Genomic DNA, 19,701 nt, shown 5'->3' on the forward strand with positions numbered 1-19,701 from the left:
TTGGGCAAGATTTCCAATATTCTTGATTGTCCTCAAAAATTGATAGATACCCCATTCCCACTGGGGCATAGGAATCACAGAAAATTAGAGGTCAAATTGAGTTCATTTATATCCTTGATCTTGCTCCGTACAGAGCCTCATAGATCCAAATATTAGTTGAAAAGTGCTGCTTTTATTTGACATTAGACATAGGTGCTGGTTCAACCATTGAACCAGGTCTCATGAAAAGCCAACAGCCAACATGAGTTTCCCCCCTTCCCAGCACGCAGGCCTGGGGCTTTCTCAAGGCCGATAGAATTTACAATTAAACAGATAAGGAACACCATATGTGTACAGTAAGGAAACCCACAACATAAATCCATCCAGCTCTATTCTTTGTTTGTAGTTACTATTGCCTCAATCCTGCAGTCTTAACAAAGATGAAATGGAAGATAAAAATATTGTTTTATTTGGAACCTTTTGTTGTGTTTTGATTTCTTTAGTGTTTCAAGGACTGAATTTTGCCTGCTCTCACTTCCACAAAAGAAAACTTGAGATGAGATTAGGTGTTACATACCCTGTTGTCTTAGTATGTTGCACCTGAGATTACCTCTATCTGGAGGTAGTCTCTCTGCATATTGGGATTGTAGCCTTTAATTTTTCTCTTTTAATTCAATGTAATTTTAACTTCAGCTACTCTCAAGAAGTAAAAGAAAGGGAATACATAATACTTGCATTAGTGTCTTTAATCAAATTAGGACTTTCCATAATTAATGATGTAGAAAAGCCACATTGTGCCTTCAAACATCAAAGGATGTGTGAGATTTTGGTTTTCAAAAAACACTTTAATCCCACAGTGTTTTAAGCCTAACTCGTTATCTTTGAATAAGTCCTGTTTGGTTATGGGCCTTCCCTTTCTTGGTGCCAAGAAGACATTTGTTGGCGATCCACTCAAAAAGTACCAATGTCATGACATAAAATAACGTAATCTAAACTAACCTAGCCTAACATTACTGCAAAATAACTGTGCCTGCCTGCCTTTCTTAAAAAAACACATTTAGCAAATGCTGCAAAAACGTTTTAATTGTTCTGTCTACCATAACTAGTGTTGGAGTGTGACCTTTTATAATCAATATTAACATGAAAAGCTTGCAAATTAATGTATAATGAAGCTGCATAGAAAATGTGTTAGAATAATATTAATGCACACGTTTGAAATGTGCCCACGGGGAGTGGCCACCAATGTATACGATGACTAATGAAACTGATTAATGATGAATTAATAATGTATTCATGTATGATTTTGTATTAGCATTAAGAGTTATGTATTAAAGTTTGCTAAATTACTCACTAGGCCTTAGTTAGCAAGGGTTCGGGCCTAGCTGCTTGTTCTCATATTAACCGTGTTTTTTTTAACGTGCAATGTGCTGCTTTCCTGAAGGACGAAGCTGTACTTCTCCAGAAGCTAGAGAGATGTGTGTGTAGCCGTAGTAAATTCCTTCTCATGATACTGACTTGCTCAAGGAGACATTCTTGCCGAATGCAACAGTGTAATTCGCAACAGGTACCAGGTTGCCTGAACCAAGGGAAGACAATGGAACTACTGACTGGAGTGACTAGTGTAACTTTTCCTACCTGACATTCTACCCGTTGAAGACGTTAATCACAGGAGCCAATAAACTGCATGAGAACTGTCTTAGGTAAAGATTCTAGTAAGGTGAGCGACGGATTATTGGACAGAGATATCGATGCACCAAATATTGCCCAATTGGAAATAAGAGACTTGTTTGACAAGTTTAATATAACGGCGTGACACAAGGAGAAATCAGCCATTCTTAGCCGCCCTCCGCGCCACTTTGATGCTGTTACTTATCCTTACTCTTGAAGAGACTTTGGGGGTTATTACAACTTTGGAGGAGGTGTTAATCCGTCCCAAATGTGACGGATATACCACCAGCCGTATTACGAGTTCCATAGGATATAATGGACTCGTAATACGGCTGGTGGTATATCCGTCACTTTACCGTCACTTTTGGGACGGATTAACACCTCCTCCAAAGTTGTAATAACCCCCTTTGTCTTCAGCTGTTTGATACCCTAATCCATCCTTGCCTTACCCCTTGTCCGAGACGCACTTCTCCTCCTTATGAGGGAAGATCCCTTTTGCTATACCTTGCTGAGCCTTACCTGCTTATCCTGGCTGATGGCGAATCGACTGCTGTCCTGAGGATGAAGACTGTCACTGTATTCCGCCCCATTTGGATGGGTAACTATCTGATGTAATTGTCTGTTTGCCTTTTCTTTCTAGGTACCAACTGCTCTTTTGACAGAGGTCATAGTTAGATGTTTTCCAAATTCATGTTACTAAATTGTTTTGCGCTGAAGCCCAACATGCTGATGCTAATTAGAGGTTAGTTAAGGAGTTCACCAAAATCGGGTGCGAATAGACAAATGACTGAATCTTTGCTTTGTTGAATAATGTACTAATAATATTTTGCTAAAGGTTGATTCATGTTCACTTTGTGCTTTGTGCTAATGTTCATGATGTTTGCATTGATAAAATCTTATTCGAGTTGCCATATTGTAGTTTTGCTAATGTGCTTATTGGTATTAAGACTAATGAATATGCTAGTAGGTTGTAACTAATAGGGAATAAATATCCAAAATCGTACTAGATTTGTGTGGTTATTCAATGGCCGGAAGGTCATGGTGTGTTTCATTCTCATTAAATGTTATTGATTAGTTTGATTGATCAGCTACTCTGAATATCGATTTGATTATCGGTCTATGGATTGAGATGCTAAATAGATATCTCGTCCTGAGGAGTCTCCAATCAGGGTCAAAAGGTTCATTGGCCTAAAATGAGTCCCCTTGTAAGTAAACTATCAAAGGTGGGACGCGTTATCACTAGACAATTTCCACTATGTTGGCAACTGGAAGGAGGTTCAATGTGATGGTTCTTATGACGGTTTTCCACTACACTGAGTATATTTAAGAGGACTGTGCTTGGATGCCCTACAGACAACCGTCTTCTCATCAACTATTCCGATCCTCCCCCGGTTTCATTGCCTCTCACGGATCCATCCAAATCTTATTCTAGTGTTATCATTACACTTCTTCAATACATTTACAGATACCACAATGTACAAATTGTTCGGTAAAATGTTGGCATTGTCTATCCTTCGTACTGAATGATCACGTATGTTTTTCTCTTCATTTCTTCTTTTCCTCCCTTCGACTCTCCTCTCTTCCTACCTTCAACTCTGATTCATATTGCAACTGGGCAAGCTCCTCCTAATTCGAAACTGTACGTTTAATTTGCCTCAGATTTTTTGTAGCGGCCTAAGTACTGTTGCATTCTACATGATTATTGTATTGTCATTGACGGAGAAAAATTTCCATAAAAACAATTTGACTAAAAAATAAGACCGTGACCTAGATGTGGGAGCAGGGTAGAAAGTAATGCACAGCTACGGAACTGAATTCAGAGACAGAACTCTGGAACTGTAACATCAGGCAAAATAGAAAACTAATTAGAACATTGCTGGTGATCGGTGCTCACTCTCGGAAACATCAAAGAATCAACCAAACAATTGTTGCTCTCTCTTTCTTCTGCACATACCTTCTATGGAGAAGTTGGCTGTTCTCTTGGAACGTTGACAGAACAGCTGGGGGACATGGCCATTCCACACTTTTCCCATAGTCTGCCATGGTTCGCACGTGCTGAAAGCGGCGAACTATTTCCAGGAGGTATAACTTCACCTTGTAGCGCTTGTAATGTCTCATGATGGTGTATGTAGCCCATAGATAGTGGTAGCGCTTTCGTGCGAGTGCTCCCCGCCACACCTGAAGAAAGATATGAGAGTAAACAGGTGAAAAGTTGTGGTATCGATAAGTGGGAATAAGCCACAGATTTTAAGCCAGAGGAGTTAAATAAATAAATAATAATTTCTTTGGCAATCACTTTATCAACATCACTCCACTTTCTTCTTCATGCCTTCTCTGGTACTTCCCCAGGGTGAAAATACGTGTTAACTGGTTACAAAAGTAAGTTTCTATCAAATCCTGTTGCTGCACATCATATCGAACATTGCACTGCATGTATTCAGTCGAAAAACTAGGTATATTCTACTTTTTCAATTAAAAAAAATACCAACTGACCACTCAGACTCCAATAATTAGCTCTGCAATAAAGGCAAGAATCAGCTAGAATTTCCTCCATAGCAGTTCAGTAGATATCCAAAAAGTATATGCTGAAACGTTATCCCTTAGAAAACCCTTGTAACTGTTAACGGGAATTCTCAACATGGTCCATTAGAGGGTAGTTAATGCAATATAACTTCATTATCTTCGCCAGTCTCATTATAAGCCTAGTACCTTCCTCCTGAATGCCACTACTTATTGCTAAGTTACGAACTTAAGTGCACAGCAGTACATTAAGAGAATGGCAGTATGCAATCTGCTCTATGTACAACAAAAGATTTTAGTACTCTGAGGCATATTTATAAGCCCCATGCGCCTGTGGTGTGTCACTTTTAGTGATGCCACACAAAGCCACTTTGTGTGGCTTTTCATGGCCTTGTAGATATGGTGTGAGGCAACGCATCACAAGTTGCTCCGTTGTCTTACACTATGTCAGGAAGGTGTACAATGGGCGTTGTGGTGGGTTTTGACACCTTCCCAGATTTACTAGAATCTGTAAACCTGGGAATGCGTCAAAACTGTATGCCTCCCCAGGGGAGGCGCAACAAGGAGAAATAGCTTTATTTCTCCTCATTTGTTCCTCTTTCTATGTGCGGAGCATTCTGCAGCACAGTATATAAAGAAGAAAATGCCTCTCTGGAATGCTTTTGTGCATGAAGGTGTACCTTCCTGCACAAAAAAAATCCTGCTGACAACACCGACATTCTTGCACCATGGTGCAAGGGTACCTGCATTGGGGCTAGGCATCAATTGTGCACTAGCGCAGGGAGAAAGGACAGAAATGCACTGTATCTTGTAAATAGTGTGACATTCTGCCTTTTCCCTTTGGAGCAGGACAATGCAGCAATGTCACTTACTGCGCTGCCCTGTGCCACGGGACTTGCAAATATGCCCCTCTGTTTCTTTCAACTATTACAAAGGTAGCTGTGGAAAGATGCTATACATCTAATGGTCTTTAGACAAAACATCGGAAACAGAAATATTGTAGGAAAAATTTTTATATAAAAAAAATATTGTGAAGGTAGGTCTCTACAGGTAAGCAAAGTTTTACTATACATAACTCCACATAAATGTACCTTGACATTATATATAGTATGTAGATGTGGAGTAATGAATAATACTTATCTTTTTGTATACTTATCTATTTGCACCTACCTTTTCTAGATTTTCATCATTCATATTTTTGACACAATATTCTGTCCGAATGATGCCATGGTATTTTTTCTGATATTCTGTCAGTGGTCCCCATCTAATAGGAGATACTTAGAGCCTGGTATTGCAAAAACAAGTTAATTGAGACATTAAGTGGCATATTTACACAGAAGTGGCTCACTGTGGCGCTGCGCCAAAATTGGCAGCGCTATGCTGCCTCACTTCTGAAATGCAGGGATGTGCCATATTTACACAAATACGGCTCACCCCTGTTTTTCCCCTAGCGCTGGTGCTAAATTTAGCTGCCAGCGCTAATGCAGGCGTCCTTGCATCATCGTGCAAGATGTGAGCATTGAAGGGAATGATTGTTTATGTGCAAGAAGGTGTCCCTTCCTGCACATAAACAGTCTACAATGGTGGTTTGTTACTTCTAAGTGTGATGCAAAATGCAGCAATATAGAAATATAGAAATAACAAATCATCATTACTGAATGATTGTTTATGTGCAGGAAGGGACACCTAAACAATTAATTATGGTGTTTTGCTCTTTCTATGTGTGCTGCAGAATGCAGCACACATAGAAAAAGCAAAAACAAGGAAAAATAAAAGTATTTCTCCTCATTGTGCAACTCTAATGAGGCAGCGTCAAAAGCAATGGGTGTTGCAGTGGAATGCCCACAGCAACACCCATTGCACTCCCCTCTGCTGCAGAAAACTGCATCAGAGGGGCCCATATTTCAGGATGGCATTAAGCCATAAAAAGTGGTGTGGCGCCACCTTGTAAATATGGCGCAGTGCACAGCGCCACCGGAGCGTCACAAAAAGTGACAATCGGTGGTGCTAGGGGCATGTAAATATGCCCCTAATATTGTATAATAGACAAGCTTTGCCATGCTTGCGCCCTCTATCCAGAAGTGCCACTTGAGTGGTCAGTGGCCTGAGTACTCTGAGTCATGAAACTTGAGTAGAAACTTCAGGTCAATGTCCCTCAATGAGGACCACCTGATTCACATCCTGACTCACATCCCAGCGAAACGGTTGCTATTTAGAAAAACTGCCTTACATTGACTGCGCAGTTCTGATGACGTTTCTACCAATTCAAATAGGTCCAGCTGGTTGACTGTATCAACATACTATTTCAAGAATACGTCAGGCAGGATCTTCTTGCAAATACACAATACACTGTCATCACTCAACATTACTGTTTGGATGTACATCTGCTCCCTGTTGAATACTTTCTATTTGTAAGCAATCCCTACTCTGGGCTGGATATGTGCTTCTCGCAATGCACTACCCACCCCCAAGCCTTTGAACATTAACAGGGAGGACCTTTAAAATGTACACCGGAGTTTTGAAAAAGTATTTTTAAAGATGAAACTTGCCCACTATATTAAAACTGAGATTCATTAACCGCTTGTCAAGAAACTCATGTATTCATACCTGTTAAGATTGTTAGAAAGAGTACAATTATGCATTTGTATTGAAATAAAGACATCTTTTGTATTTTCTTACTACTCTTTTTGACTATACAACTAACCAGTTCCTCTTCAATTCTTGATTTTGCCTACTCTCTTTACCACGGAGAGGACAATTTTGGTTTGAGCCTCAATCCTGCTTCATGCTTACAAACCCCACATTAACAGCCTGGGACGTCCTAATGAACTTGCATCCAGCACAAGCCAGGGTGAACTAGAGACTAGATTAGAATAAATACCTTGGCGAATAAGACTGATCATGCCTGCGCCTGACCAGTCTCTGCATCTCGCTAGAAGCGGCCACTCTCTGAGCAAATCGGTGGTCTCTATGTTAATTGTTCGCTGCGTAAATATGTGGTGGTCTGCAGGCTACGATTTTGAAAGCCAACAGCACCGGATCACTCTTACATCCGTCCAATTTCACTAAATACCGTTAAATTGGGCAATAGTAAAACAATATTTACAGCACTTCGAAATGACAGAAGGGTGATAAGAAGCACTGTACAAAAAATAAGTTATTCCTATTATTTAATTCCAGAAACTTTCAAGCACGAAAATCTATAAATAAAATGACATCATGCATAGCAGATGCTACCCATCATATCCTATCATTTTTATTAAAGATTTGAGTTTAGGTTGGTCCTTCCAAGGGCTTGAAGGGCTGAGGTACGATCAGTCTCACTCACCAGAAGCCAGAATCAGTCCTCCTCAGTGCTAATGACCTGGAGTGTGATCAGATAATTTATCTATAGTCTGGTACAGACAAGGGCACCTGGAGGCAAATGAGTATCGGGCGTCTGGTAAATTTCAGAGTAAGAAGTAGGGCTTATATCATTTACCAAAGCCTTCATATTAAATTTTTAACAGCAAGAATTAACTATGGAAAAGAACTACCTGGAAAAGAGTTCTTTGAACATATGCTAGCAGAGTGGTTCAGTAAGGTCAAAGCTCACTGCTAATGTGTGGTGATGTGCAGTTTCTTCAAGAGTGGGAGAATCCTGCCCGTCTTGAGAACTTCTAGGAAGATGCATTGAGTGAGGAGGTATTGACAATGGCAAATAGGGGTGAGAGAGCATCCCCAGAGAGAACTTTGATGAGAGACAAGAGTAAGATATAATTTTCATAAGAAATGTATTAGAAGAAGTTGAGTATGTCGATGAGTTCTCCAAGAGATAGGGCTTTGAAGGCTGACCACTGTGGGATTTTATGAGAAGTATTGGCCATAAGAAATGAAGCAGGCTTGGTGTTGTAAAAGTGATGCCGGATCTTCTGTATTATTTTACCAAGGAAGAGTTTGATGGCATTGTACTTTTTTGTGGAGTCAGGAACAGGTAGGTCTGGCAGTAGTTGATGGAGTGCCCGATTGTCTTGAACAGTGTTCTACTTTTGGTGCTGGTTTCATTCATGCTGTTGGTATAGTACTTGGCTTTGGGTTTGTTGGGAAGCCTGCTATCGGACAACCAAATCTCAAGGATACCACACACCAAGAAAGTCTAAACTTTATAACGTGCCACACCTGTTTTACCTGTATACAGTCCCTGTCCCTTATTTCACTTTTGCAAGTTAGGTTCCATCCTTGCTGTCTCCCTTTCTCACAATTTACCCATCTTTCTCCTTCTGCTTCACCTTTTTGTGTTTTTTTCTCTTCCTTGATGTGGGTCTAAGTCTGATGAAGATAAATTAGTCACAGTCCCAACAAACTAGTGCCTCTGGCCCTACCAGCAGCCACCAGCCCCAGCAGCAGTTGAGTGAGTGCAGAAATTGGTCCTTCAGACAGACTGAAGAGATACTTCTTGGCCTATGTATAGCAGATCTTGATGCATATGACTATCCACCTGGTTAAGGTCCTCTTCTGCACTCCCTTGCCTGTTCTTCCCCATAGAACCCCACAAAGAGATGATTGTCCACCCAATGGTCATTGGTGCAATCACTGTGAAAGCTCATTGCTATTTTGGAGTCCAAACAATGGAGTCTCTCCTTGCTTTTCAAAGGGTAAGGTAGGGAAAAGAATGTAATAGACTGTCCAAAGTAAAGAGAGATAACAACCTTTGGTCAGAAAGGCCACTCTAGCCTTCAGCACCAGTTTGTCCTGAAAGTAGGTAGCAGCTATACTGAAAGAGCTTGAAGTTCATTCAAGCGACAAGCAGAGGTGATTGCAATGAGAAAGACTGTCTTGAAGGTCAGAAGACATAGGGGCAGCTGGGCCATGGCTCAAACAGGGTACACATCAGAAAAGTAAGGACTACATTTGAGTCTCATTGGGGCTTCATGAAAGGCTTTGGCAGAAGCATATGGCCCAAACCTTTAAGAAAAAAGAGATCAAAGTAGGTAATTTGAATAAGAAAGGCTGCTCTGCAAATTTAAAAAAGCTGAAAGGGCCAGCAGGTATACTTTAACATTGCTCACTGCACGTCCCTGCTGGGCCAATGACAAAAGAAAAAGGAACACACCCCATACATCCAAGAAGGATGCCTGGCTGTTTGGACGACATCCGCTACATCACGAGGGAGACTGAATGCAGTTACCTGCTGCCACTCAATCTCCACACAGAGAAGTATTAATTGCACAGGCCTGGGTCTACAACCCTGCCCTTATGGTGCAAAAAGAGGTCCTCTCAAAGTGGCAGCCTAATCGGAGGACAGATACTCATGCCCAGACATTCTGGGTCCTAATTCTCCTAGCCCAATCCAGAGCCCTAGGATGACTTGGGCACGTTCTTCCTGATCTACTACAGAACACGGGGCAGGAGAGGCAGTGACAGGAAGGCATACAGGAGTCTCTTGCTCCATTCTAGGCAAATTGTATTCTCAGTAGTGGGAAATAAATTAAGCCAGGGTTTCTCCAGCTGATGGAAGATGCCCTGCACCACCACAGGATGTACCTGCCATTCGTGATCATGAGTGTTGCTAGCTGAGTTCACCGTCCTGACATTTAAAGATCCTGCCAGGGGGCATACAGCCAGGGAAATGCCCCAATGACTCAGCTGGGTCCAGATGCTCAGTTCTCCTGGATGAGAACCACACCCCACTCTGATTATTGCATTACCAAATCGCAGTGGTATTTTACGTGAGCAGCTGGACCAGACTTCCCTTGATGGATGGCAGGAAGTTCAATGTCAAATGACTGTCCCACATCACCAGCAAGTTAATGTGGAGTGAAGGCAGGTCTCTGCCGGAGACCAGAGTCCTCTGATCTCCACCTCTCCCAGATGACCTCCCCAATACAGCAGTGAAACATCTGTCACCACCATCTGCTTTGGGTGGGGTAAAGAGAGGGTTCTGCCACTGGTCCAAATGTGGTTGAGCAGCCACCACTGCTGACTTTTTGCAATGTGTTCTGAAACTTGGATGGAATCTGATAGTTTTCCTTGGTGGTGAGCCCACTGAGACTTCAGATCCCACTGAAGAGCTTGCTGGTGCCATTTGGCATAGTCAACAAGCATGATATAAGAGGCCACCAAGTCAAGAAGCCTCAGTGTCATCCCTACTGAGGACCAGAATCGAATCTGAAGCCTTGGGATCATCGCCTGAATGTTCTGGACTCAGTGATCCAGAGGAAAGGCCCAAAAGTGCACCATATCCAGGATGGCATCAATGAAAGGGAACCTCTTAGAAGGAGTCAGATGTGACTTTGGCACATTAATCGTGAACCCCAGCAATGTAAGAAAGTTGACCATCGTCTGGAGGTGGCCCACTACTAATTGCTGTGAGCCTGCCTTCAAGGTAATCATCTGTGACCATCAGCCTCTGAAAGTACACTGTGACCACCACCAGCATCTTCGTGGGCACTAATGAGGCCAAAAGGGAGCACAGCAAATTGAAATTGCTTGTGGGCCACCTTGAACTGCAAGTAGACCTGTGCATCTGCTGGATCGGAACATGCAAAATATGTGTCCTGCAGGTCCAACACCACCAACCAGTCTCCTGGGTTCAGGGCAAATATAACCCAGGCCAGCATCATGAATGTGTCCCTTTTACAGGAAGAAATTGAGAGGTTGAAGGTCTAAAATAGAATGGAGGACTCTGCCATTTTTCAGCATAAGGGAACAATAGGCGTAGAACCCATTTCCGAGCTCTAAGGCGGGACCCTCTCAGTGGGTCCTTTGTCCAAAAAAGTCTGACATTGCAGCAACAAAATGGACAACTGGTCCTCTGAATGCCACTCTGCTGAGAGTTGAAGTTGTGGTGGATGAAAATAAATTGCAGGGCATAGCCTCGTTGGACTCTCTGTATGACCCACCTGTCTGATGTTATAGCTTGCTGCACATGAAGAAAGTGTCTGATTCTGCCTCTCACAGAGTGGTCATGTGTTTCTAATGGCAAAGTAAAGAGGCTTGGAAGCTGCTGCGGGGGGAAGTGGAGGACTAGGCCTGGGAACTGGAAGGTTTGCTGTCCTTCTGGGCCTGAACACTGATTGCTAGATGTCTCCAAAAAGACTGGGTTACCTGTTGTTGTGGGGGTGGGCTTTGACGCTATCTGTAGGTGAAGACCCTAGCAATGCCTCTAAAGCAGGTGTCTCCAACAGGTAGCTTGTGAGCTACCTGTAGCTCTCCATCTACCTGTAAGTAGCTCTCCTGTGGTCAGCCCAGCCTACTAATATAGAAGCATCTACTAGGTTGAATTAATATATGTATAGCAAAATTAAAAAGTGCATATTTGAGATGAAAATGTGTGTATTTACAGAACTCATAAGCTGATGTTTGGAGAAAAATGTTTGAATGTTCAAAATAAATGTAAAACTATTTGAGTGATAAATCATGTGGTTTTGGAGACACATATTACTCATAATTTTACTTTGGGATGCTACTTGGATTACATCTATGGCTGTTATGTGTTACCCTTATAGAGGCATTTCAAACCGATAACTCTTTATTTACGTTCCTGCTGATAACCCTGCCAAATACACTGATGTGATTACTGATGAAAATCTTGGATGGGGTGGTAGCTTGGGGTGATTCTCATTGAACATAAGTAGGTCTTAAAACAGAAAAGGTTGGAGACCCCTGCTCTAAAGAGATAAATAGTTGGGGAGAGAGCCTTGCAAGTGTGGCGATATGAACAAGTTACTCAACGTTGGTAACGCCTTATCTGGTAGAGACTCTATCAAGCCACATATTCCTTTCCTTAGAATATTCCCCTGCGTCAGACTGGATCTGGAAATCTTTGAGCAATCCTCTTGCTTGTCTGTGGGTGGCATTGTTTGTCTCCGTATAGCATAGCTGGCACAGGAAGTGATGTACATGGTGTCTATATAGGTGCCACCCTAATGCGCTGACCTCAATTCTTGACTTTTTTCCCACTAGAAGCACAGAGCCAAAGTGAGATGAAATTACTATTATGCAAGGATGAGGTCCGGAAGGATCTCTTGAATGTTAGGTAAACTGTTTGCAGAGCATACTAGGATGGGAGGGTTCGTAAGGAATCTGCAGCTAAACAGAGTCTCTACCAGATAAGGCATTACAGAGGTAAGTAAGTTTTTCATCTGAGAAAGACTTCTAGTCACAGATTCATTACTTTTAGAATATGTACTAAAGTAACTTGTCCCCAGAAGTGGTGTTCGGACTGTCATACTGAAAAGTCCTGGAGGACTGAATGGGCAAAATGGCCATCCCACCGGACCTGTTTGTCTAAGTAGTAATGTTTGACAAATGCCCAGAAGTGTGACTCCTCTTGCTAAGGAAGTGGCCATAGCCTTAGCTCTTCATAAATACGCTTGCAAGCTCTCAGGTGGTTACTCCTTGGCCACTGCATAGCAGATTTTAATACAGATGTTGATCTACCTAGATATGGTTTGTTTGTGAACTGCCTTGCCTTCATGCGCACCCACAAAACTAAAAAAAAAGTTGATCATCCACACTGAAGTCCTTACGATTGAAGTAAAATGATAGTGCCCTTTTTGAGCCCAGACAAGGGAGTATCTCCTCTTCCTTCATAGGATGAAGGGAGCAGGAAAAGTAGGCAATGTGATGGTCTGCACAACTTGAAAAGGTGTGATCACCTTTGGTAAAAAGGAGGCACAGGTCCTGAAGACCAATTTGTCTGAAAAAACGGTTGTGTAAAGGGGATGAACCGAAAGGGCCTGCAACTCACTAACCCTCAGTGCACATGGTATTGCCTCAAGGAAAACGGTTTTAATGGTCAGCAGTCTGAGAGAGCAGTTGTGCCTATGCTGTAATGCTAAACACCTGAGAAAGGTGAGAATTAAGATTCCATTGGGGCACAATGAAGGGCATAGGAGGAAAAATGTTTTGGAAGACCATGACCTGGGCCTCCTCCCTGGCGATTTGCAGCGCTTGAGCAAGTGCATCCCAATAATGGTTTGATAAGCATATGGTGTTCACCAACCACAGTGCCAGGCTAGTGGAGGAGAAAATTATTTTGCCGATGGTATCCAGCCTCTTGGACTCCCTATCTGGTGGTTTGGTAGGGAAAACACAGAGATTTATTCTGGAGGTTGAGGCTTGCACCATCAGGCTCGCAGGAGGGGGTGCTGGGTGAGAAAGGCTGGATCTGCAAGAGCGGGGTGCCTGTGCAGATCTTCTTGGCTCATGCCCCGAGCAGGACATCTGTGAGGGCTTCAATAAAGAGGAGTAAGGGTTCTTACGAGGGTACCCCTGGCTGAAGCACCTCCGTCAAGATATTGGTCTTGACCTCCACTGTGGGCAGCTGCAGTTTCAGGATCTCTGCTGCCCTCTAGACCACCATTGCAAAAGAAGCCTTATCCTCTGCATCCACTGTGGGAGGAGAGATGAGGCCAGTGTCTGATGAGGTGTCCAGACCACTGGTGTCAGCCTGGTCCTCATATCAGGTGACATCAGTCATGGACTCTGCTAAGAGGTCTGAGTAGCCATAGGATACTTAGATCTTCTCAGTTAGTGTTCCTCAGAGGGCTCTCCAGTAAAATCGGGCGCTAGCTCGAATTCATGCCCGATGGCCATGCTAGGTGCCAGAGCTGCTTTTGAGTGACTACGGCTCCATCAGATTCAGGAATCACAATGGGATTGGCGAACCACATTGGTGGTCCAAATAGTAGGTCAAAGGCGGCTCTGCTGGCAGAACACCAGGAACAAACTTGGTGTGGGGCCTGGATCTGTGGCATAATTCTCGTGTCGTTTGAAGAATGTGAGCAATGTGAAAAAGTCAAAGAACGTTTCTACTTCTTGGACTTTTTCTTGTGGGATCCGAAGGAGTCCAAGGTTGCAACGAAGATTGACACCAGCTACTCCGGGAGCAGTCCCAAGACCTTCCTCATGAATGGGAGTCCCGCTCCATGCACCACAGACACAAAAAGTGGGGGTCTGTCACAAACATGTGTCTGCGACAGACACCTCAAGACTTGAAACCAGTCTGCCTGTCAAAAATAGGTAGTCAAAAAATGACTGAGAAGAGCCCGTCTGGATCCGCACTGGTGGTGAGGACAAGAAGGAACTGAGATCAGCGTGCTGGGGTGAAACCCATATAGGCACCTTGAATGTCACTTCCGGCGGGATTGACAACACCACACAAAACCATATGACACCATCTACTGGCTCGCAAGGGGATTGCTAAAAAAATTCTGGATCCATTCTGATGCCTGGAGAATATTCTAAAGTAAGTAATCTAGAAGTCTCTTTCAGATTGAGGGAGCATGCAACGGCTCTACTATATTTAAAGTGCTCGAGGGCAAAAAGGTGAGACCAGTCAAAAAGCACATTCATGAGCGTCGTCTGAAAAGACTGTTGATCTCATCTATGCATGGTGCCGGAGCACAACCCTAGTGACAACTGCTCTGCCTTAACAGACGGTCATATCCAGGCCTGTCCTCATGACATACTTGGCCACATCCTGGCTATCTTGAATGGTCTTTGCCAAGTTGGTGCGAAATTATTCTGGGACTACTGTCAAAATCCCCATAACCATGTGCCATAATGTCCCATAATGTATGGCAGTACAGTCCTCGCAACAGCTATCATTGACTGATCTGAGGGAAAGCCTAACGCAAATGCCTCAGTCCTTTTTTACTCTCTCTCCAGGGGGTTAATCGGAAAATAATTGGTGTCAACCTTGCCAGTGGAGGCCTGTACAACTAAGCTCTCTGGGCTAGGCTTTTGCACAAGAAAGGCAGGGTCACCCGGAGCTGGTCTGAGCAATGTGTCACCTTTCTGTTCACAGGTCAGTGTAAGAAGGACTTAGTCTAAGTTCCCATGAGGGTGTCAGTCAGATCTTTGTTGAAAGGCAGTAGCAGTTGGAGGTTCTGCCTGGCAGAAGACCATTGTGAATGAGGTTGAGTCTTCATAGAAACGTGAGGGGGACCACCCAGACTCATGTCTGGGGAAGTATCCAGCACAATGGCCTCTTATACGTACAGATAAAAATTGTCATCATCATATTGCGGGGAGAATTCATCCCCATCATCATCATCATCACTAGGAGCTGGTTGGCTCTGGGTATAGGCCAATCCAAAATGTTTTTAGAGTACTGGAGGACCATTTTTACACAAAGGCACTGGCTTAGGAGAGTCAGAGTGTATTTGTCCTCCACCAACGTCTGCATGGCAGGTACCAGCATGGATCAAGGTGCTGCCCGTGGAATCGGCTCTGAAGTGAGAGCTGAACCTAAAGCAGGTTTAGGTGGTGTGCATGGCTCTGAGGGTCGTCCCACTGGCAGTAACTTGGCTGGTGGCCTCTGTGGGTCCATGGGGCTTGAAGGCATATGATGGGGATCTTGTAGGGTGCTGAAGAGCATAGCCTCCTTAAATGCTTCAACCTGATGTTGCATCATTAATGGACCTGGAAATTCAGGGTGCATCAAAATCAGCTATGGTATCGCCTCCACAGATGGGGACCAGAAGAGAGACTGGGGTGGAGCTTGACATGCTCACGACTTCTCAGAGTGAGAGAGGCAAGATTGGGAGGAGTTATGCTTGGAGTTCTACTTCTTTTTAGATAAAGACTTACCCAAAGACTTTGACGGTGATGACGACCTGTCACAGGACCTGCTTCAAAGCAGGAACAGGGCAATGTCCTTGACTTTGAGTGACAGCATACCTTACAAAACTTCCTGCAGTGCTCAGTGACATACAGCTGGGCTTTATGTTCCTAGATTGCCTTCGGGTTCATCAGGACACACTCCCAGCACGACTTGGAGTTGTGGCCCAGTCCAAGACACCAGAAACACACTTCCTGTAAAACTGTCACAGGAATGTGTTTGTAACAGCCTCTATAAGGCGTAAACTCTGCAATTTTAGGATGGAAAAGAATTTTGAAGAGAAAACTCATCAACTGGCAAGAAAAGTAGGAGCTAGCTCTGCATATGAATATGAAGGCGCAGGAAGAAAGGAACTGATGATACCGTGCTTGGGTGGCACCTACATGCAGCTCTGCTTCTGGACAGTGCGGAGTCAATGCACAGCCGCACGGCACCACCTACTGGTGCACAAAGGCTATGCTGAAAGACATTCCAGATCCAGTCTGGCACCAGGGAATATTTTACAGGTGAGGAATTTGTGGTTAGAAATAGCCATCAGAAACCGGTTTTTAGTGCAGAGATACCAGTCTGAATAGGAAAATCCATCTGTCTGTTACCACTCACTAAAAACAGGCACACTCGTAATGAGGGACTTTATATCTATTAAATATTGCTTCACAAGGAGGTCCTTGAAGGTTCAAAACATCAGATATTAAACAGATGCAGAGTGTTTGGGATTCTTCCGAACACTCAATGCCCTTTTGAAATAATTATTATTTTGAGAACACTGTGAGGCGAAGAAGAATCTGGATTCCGAGTGACTCAAAAATGTTCATGACAAATAAGGAATTATTCTTTCCACTCGGTTTGAATAAAATTTAAATATATAGGATTTTAAATTACCTGCAGCAAACAAAAGACCTTCCGCTAGCTCATAGATCCCATTTTTTTTACCAGCATCTGAGCAAAACTCTCACATCTTTAAAGCTTGAATACAACTATCAAAAGGTGAAAAGGGGCCACTTAATTTTTGTAAATTTGTTTGGAGGTGCAAAATATTTGTAGCAAAATTTGATCCGTTTGAGGTAGAAGATAGCAGATTAGCAAGTATATGTTAAATCCAAAGGTACGCAAAGAAGCTACGCCTGTAGAGACCTTGATAATGTGCAAAACAGTCTAGCCTGGCTTTGCCGCTAACCAAAAGTATGCTAAGTCACCGGCCACTATGTAAAATCAGAATATCAAAGTCCTCTTGCTTTGGCAATGATTTCGGCTGCTGCTGCTTTCGGCTCAGCTGCAAGCGGGCTAGCCCCAGCTGGAGAGAGACTTTGTGGATGATTTCCTAACAGGCTCCAGCTGCAGCCCAGGGAGCCCAGGCAGGAGGAGGAGGAAACACCGCAGCCCGTTATCGCCCCCAGACCTAACGGAGCGCCGCACCCAGCTCCCCCGCGTCGGGTCAACCATGAGCAACTTCAACAAGTGCCCCACCTACGGCCTGTCCGCTGAGGTCAAGAACAAGATTGTGCTTCCTGAGCGGCTGTCAACAAACCTGCTTGACTGACCTCAACACGCAGCAAGGAATCTGAATTTCTTCTCTAGGGTGACAACGTGGGAAGCACACGCCGCAGCTGCAGGACTTAGGAGAGGCCCTCAGAGCCAGGGTACGGTCTGACCCGCCCTGCTCCGGGTCAGGGTCCGAGCAAGGCCAGAGGCACTGCGGTAGACGCTAATTTGGAGGATCCATTTGCTTTAAATGTTTTCACCGCACCTCAAAGCACTATAGCCGGGCGCGAGGAGAGTTCAGAAGTAGGGATGCCTAGACTCGGGCTGGGGGACGCAGGACTACACCCCCCAGTGATCTTTGCGGCAGGAAGCCGCCGTCATCGTCACTGCTTCACTTGCACCCGGAGACACATAAAATTGGACTTGGCCCCCCGCCACGCGGGATGCCTAGAATCGGGCCTGGGGATGCAGGTCTACACCCCCCAGGTGATCTTTGCGGCAGGAAGCCGCCATCATCGTCGCTGCTTTACTTGCACCCGGAGGCGCATAAAATTGGACTTGGCCTCCCGCCACGCGGGAAGCCTAGATTCAGGCCGGGGGACGCAGGACTACACCCCCCCAGTGATCTTTGCGGCAGGAAGCCACCGTCATTGTCGCTGTTTTACTTGCACCCGGAGGCGTATAAAATTGGACTTGGCCCCCCGCCACGCGGGGCGTGCCCGGGTGCGCCCGGGTGAAGACCGGGCCAAGAGCAGGCCCATCTGTGCCCGTCCGCGGCCGGCTGGGCTGGGCCTAATCTCTTACCCACCTGTTTTACGTAGCTGATAGATTAGGTTCTGATATCATCTTAATAGCAGATAACTTATATTAGTTCTTACTTTTAATTGGTTGGCCTGATGGGGAAACATAAAGGAGTTCATGGGAAGGGGGATCTTGTCAGGAGGCCTCTGGCCCCAAATTGATAACTAGCTATCTTACCTCCATGATGGGCGCAATTGAATCAGAGATAGGGAGGGTAGAAGCTATCTTGGGAACAACCCTAGAGAAAACAGGAAAAGGCGAGATGAAAGAGAGGGCTCCCCCTGTAAAATCCCCAGTGATTAGGCTAAGGAACCCATGTGTCATATTAGACCAGGATCTCCTAATTGAGCCAATAACCCATACACTGTCTGAGAGTCCCCCGCAAAAAGAGAGCAGATACTTGGCCCCTCCTCATGCTAAAAATTCCCCTTCAGATTCAACTTTGTCCTGTGCAAAACACACTTTATCTGGGAAGGACCTAGTAGGAACAGAGAGTGGAAAGGAGAAGCTACAAATAAAGCCATGTAAGAAGCCTAATGGGAAGCAATTTGGAAATAAGAATCCTCTTACTATCTCAAATGATTATCTTAATCAGTTTGATAAACACGTCAGTGACATAAGACAGCTATGTTCCTTGGTTCTGAATAAAGTGGTAGCTCTTGAGGAGAAAGTTAACTCTCTATTGGTGGTAAGGAATATGCCCGCCAATCCACCAATATCGGGGGTTAAACCGCAGTCTAATCCCATTGAATCCGTACACTCATCAGCTTCAGCCATCTCACTAGAGCAAAGAGGGAGGCCAAATCATGTGCAGAATCCTGATTTAAAGACTCTGAGCCCTGTAATTGCAGAATCTTTTTCAAATATGCCATATCTGCGGAGGGCAGACAAGCAGGAGGATTGTAAGTGTATGGCACAGGCCTTGCATTCTGTGCCTTTAAGAGCTCAAACCCCCTACCCGAGGATTCCAATGGCATGCACCCCATATATTCTAATCTTGGAGAACGTTCCCACATTAGGCAAACCACATTCTGAGTCCCATACATCATTGTTAAATAAAGTTTTACACTGGGTTGGAAAGCACTCGGTGGAGGGCAGATCTTTCTAGGGAAATTCTAACTGTAAGGAGGGTTCCTTGGGTTGGTACTTCGGTTAAGTCCTCACAAGGGGATTGTATAGTCATAAACTTTAGGAACCCATGGTTAGTAAATACTCTGTATCATTATTTTTTAACTCCAACGAAAGCTCTAGGATCTATCAGAGTTCAACGTTTAACAGAGTATATTAGCACCTCTTCCCAGGCCCATCCACTTAGTATAACTGACCCAGGTAAACAGAATCCTTGTCACTCCCCTGTGTCAAAGTCTCTTGATACCCCTTTGTTGACATCTAATAGTTTTGAGCCTCTGAATTCCTTGGAGCAATTGGACTGACTATTAGCAAATGGGTGTCTCTTAGGAGAAAATTGGAAGATAAATACACCATACTTGTCCAATTTGCAGTCTAATGGAGAGACTAACACTTCTGACGTGATAACCCTAGGGATTGTCTCCTGGAATGTGGCTGGACTAAAATCTAAAATGGAGAACCCAGACTGGCTTAAAATAGTGACCCAAAACCTTTATATCTGCTGTCAAGAGACA

The 19,701-nt window shown here is 44.1% G+C and overlaps 1 protein-coding gene across 2 annotated transcripts in view; it reads right to left on the minus strand.

Annotated features, from left to right (window-relative positions):
• LOC138261666 (unconventional myosin-Ig-like) overlaps positions 1 to 19,701 on the minus strand; it is a 912,364-nt gene that overhangs the window by 336,561 nt on the left and 556,102 nt on the right. For both annotated transcript variants that reach the window (XM_069210894.1, XM_069210895.1), the window contains one exon: positions 3,602 to 3,825. In XM_069210894.1, the coding sequence (XP_069066995.1) occupies positions 3,602 to 3,825 (224 nt within the window). The remainder of the gene's footprint in view (positions 1 to 3,601; positions 3,826 to 19,701) is intronic.

The sequence above is a fragment of the Pleurodeles waltl genome, chromosome 10 (genome assembly GCF_031143425.1).
Source record: "Pleurodeles waltl isolate 20211129_DDA chromosome 10, aPleWal1.hap1.20221129, whole genome shotgun sequence".
Taxonomy (NCBI): domain Eukaryota; kingdom Metazoa; phylum Chordata; class Amphibia; order Caudata; family Salamandridae; genus Pleurodeles; species Pleurodeles waltl.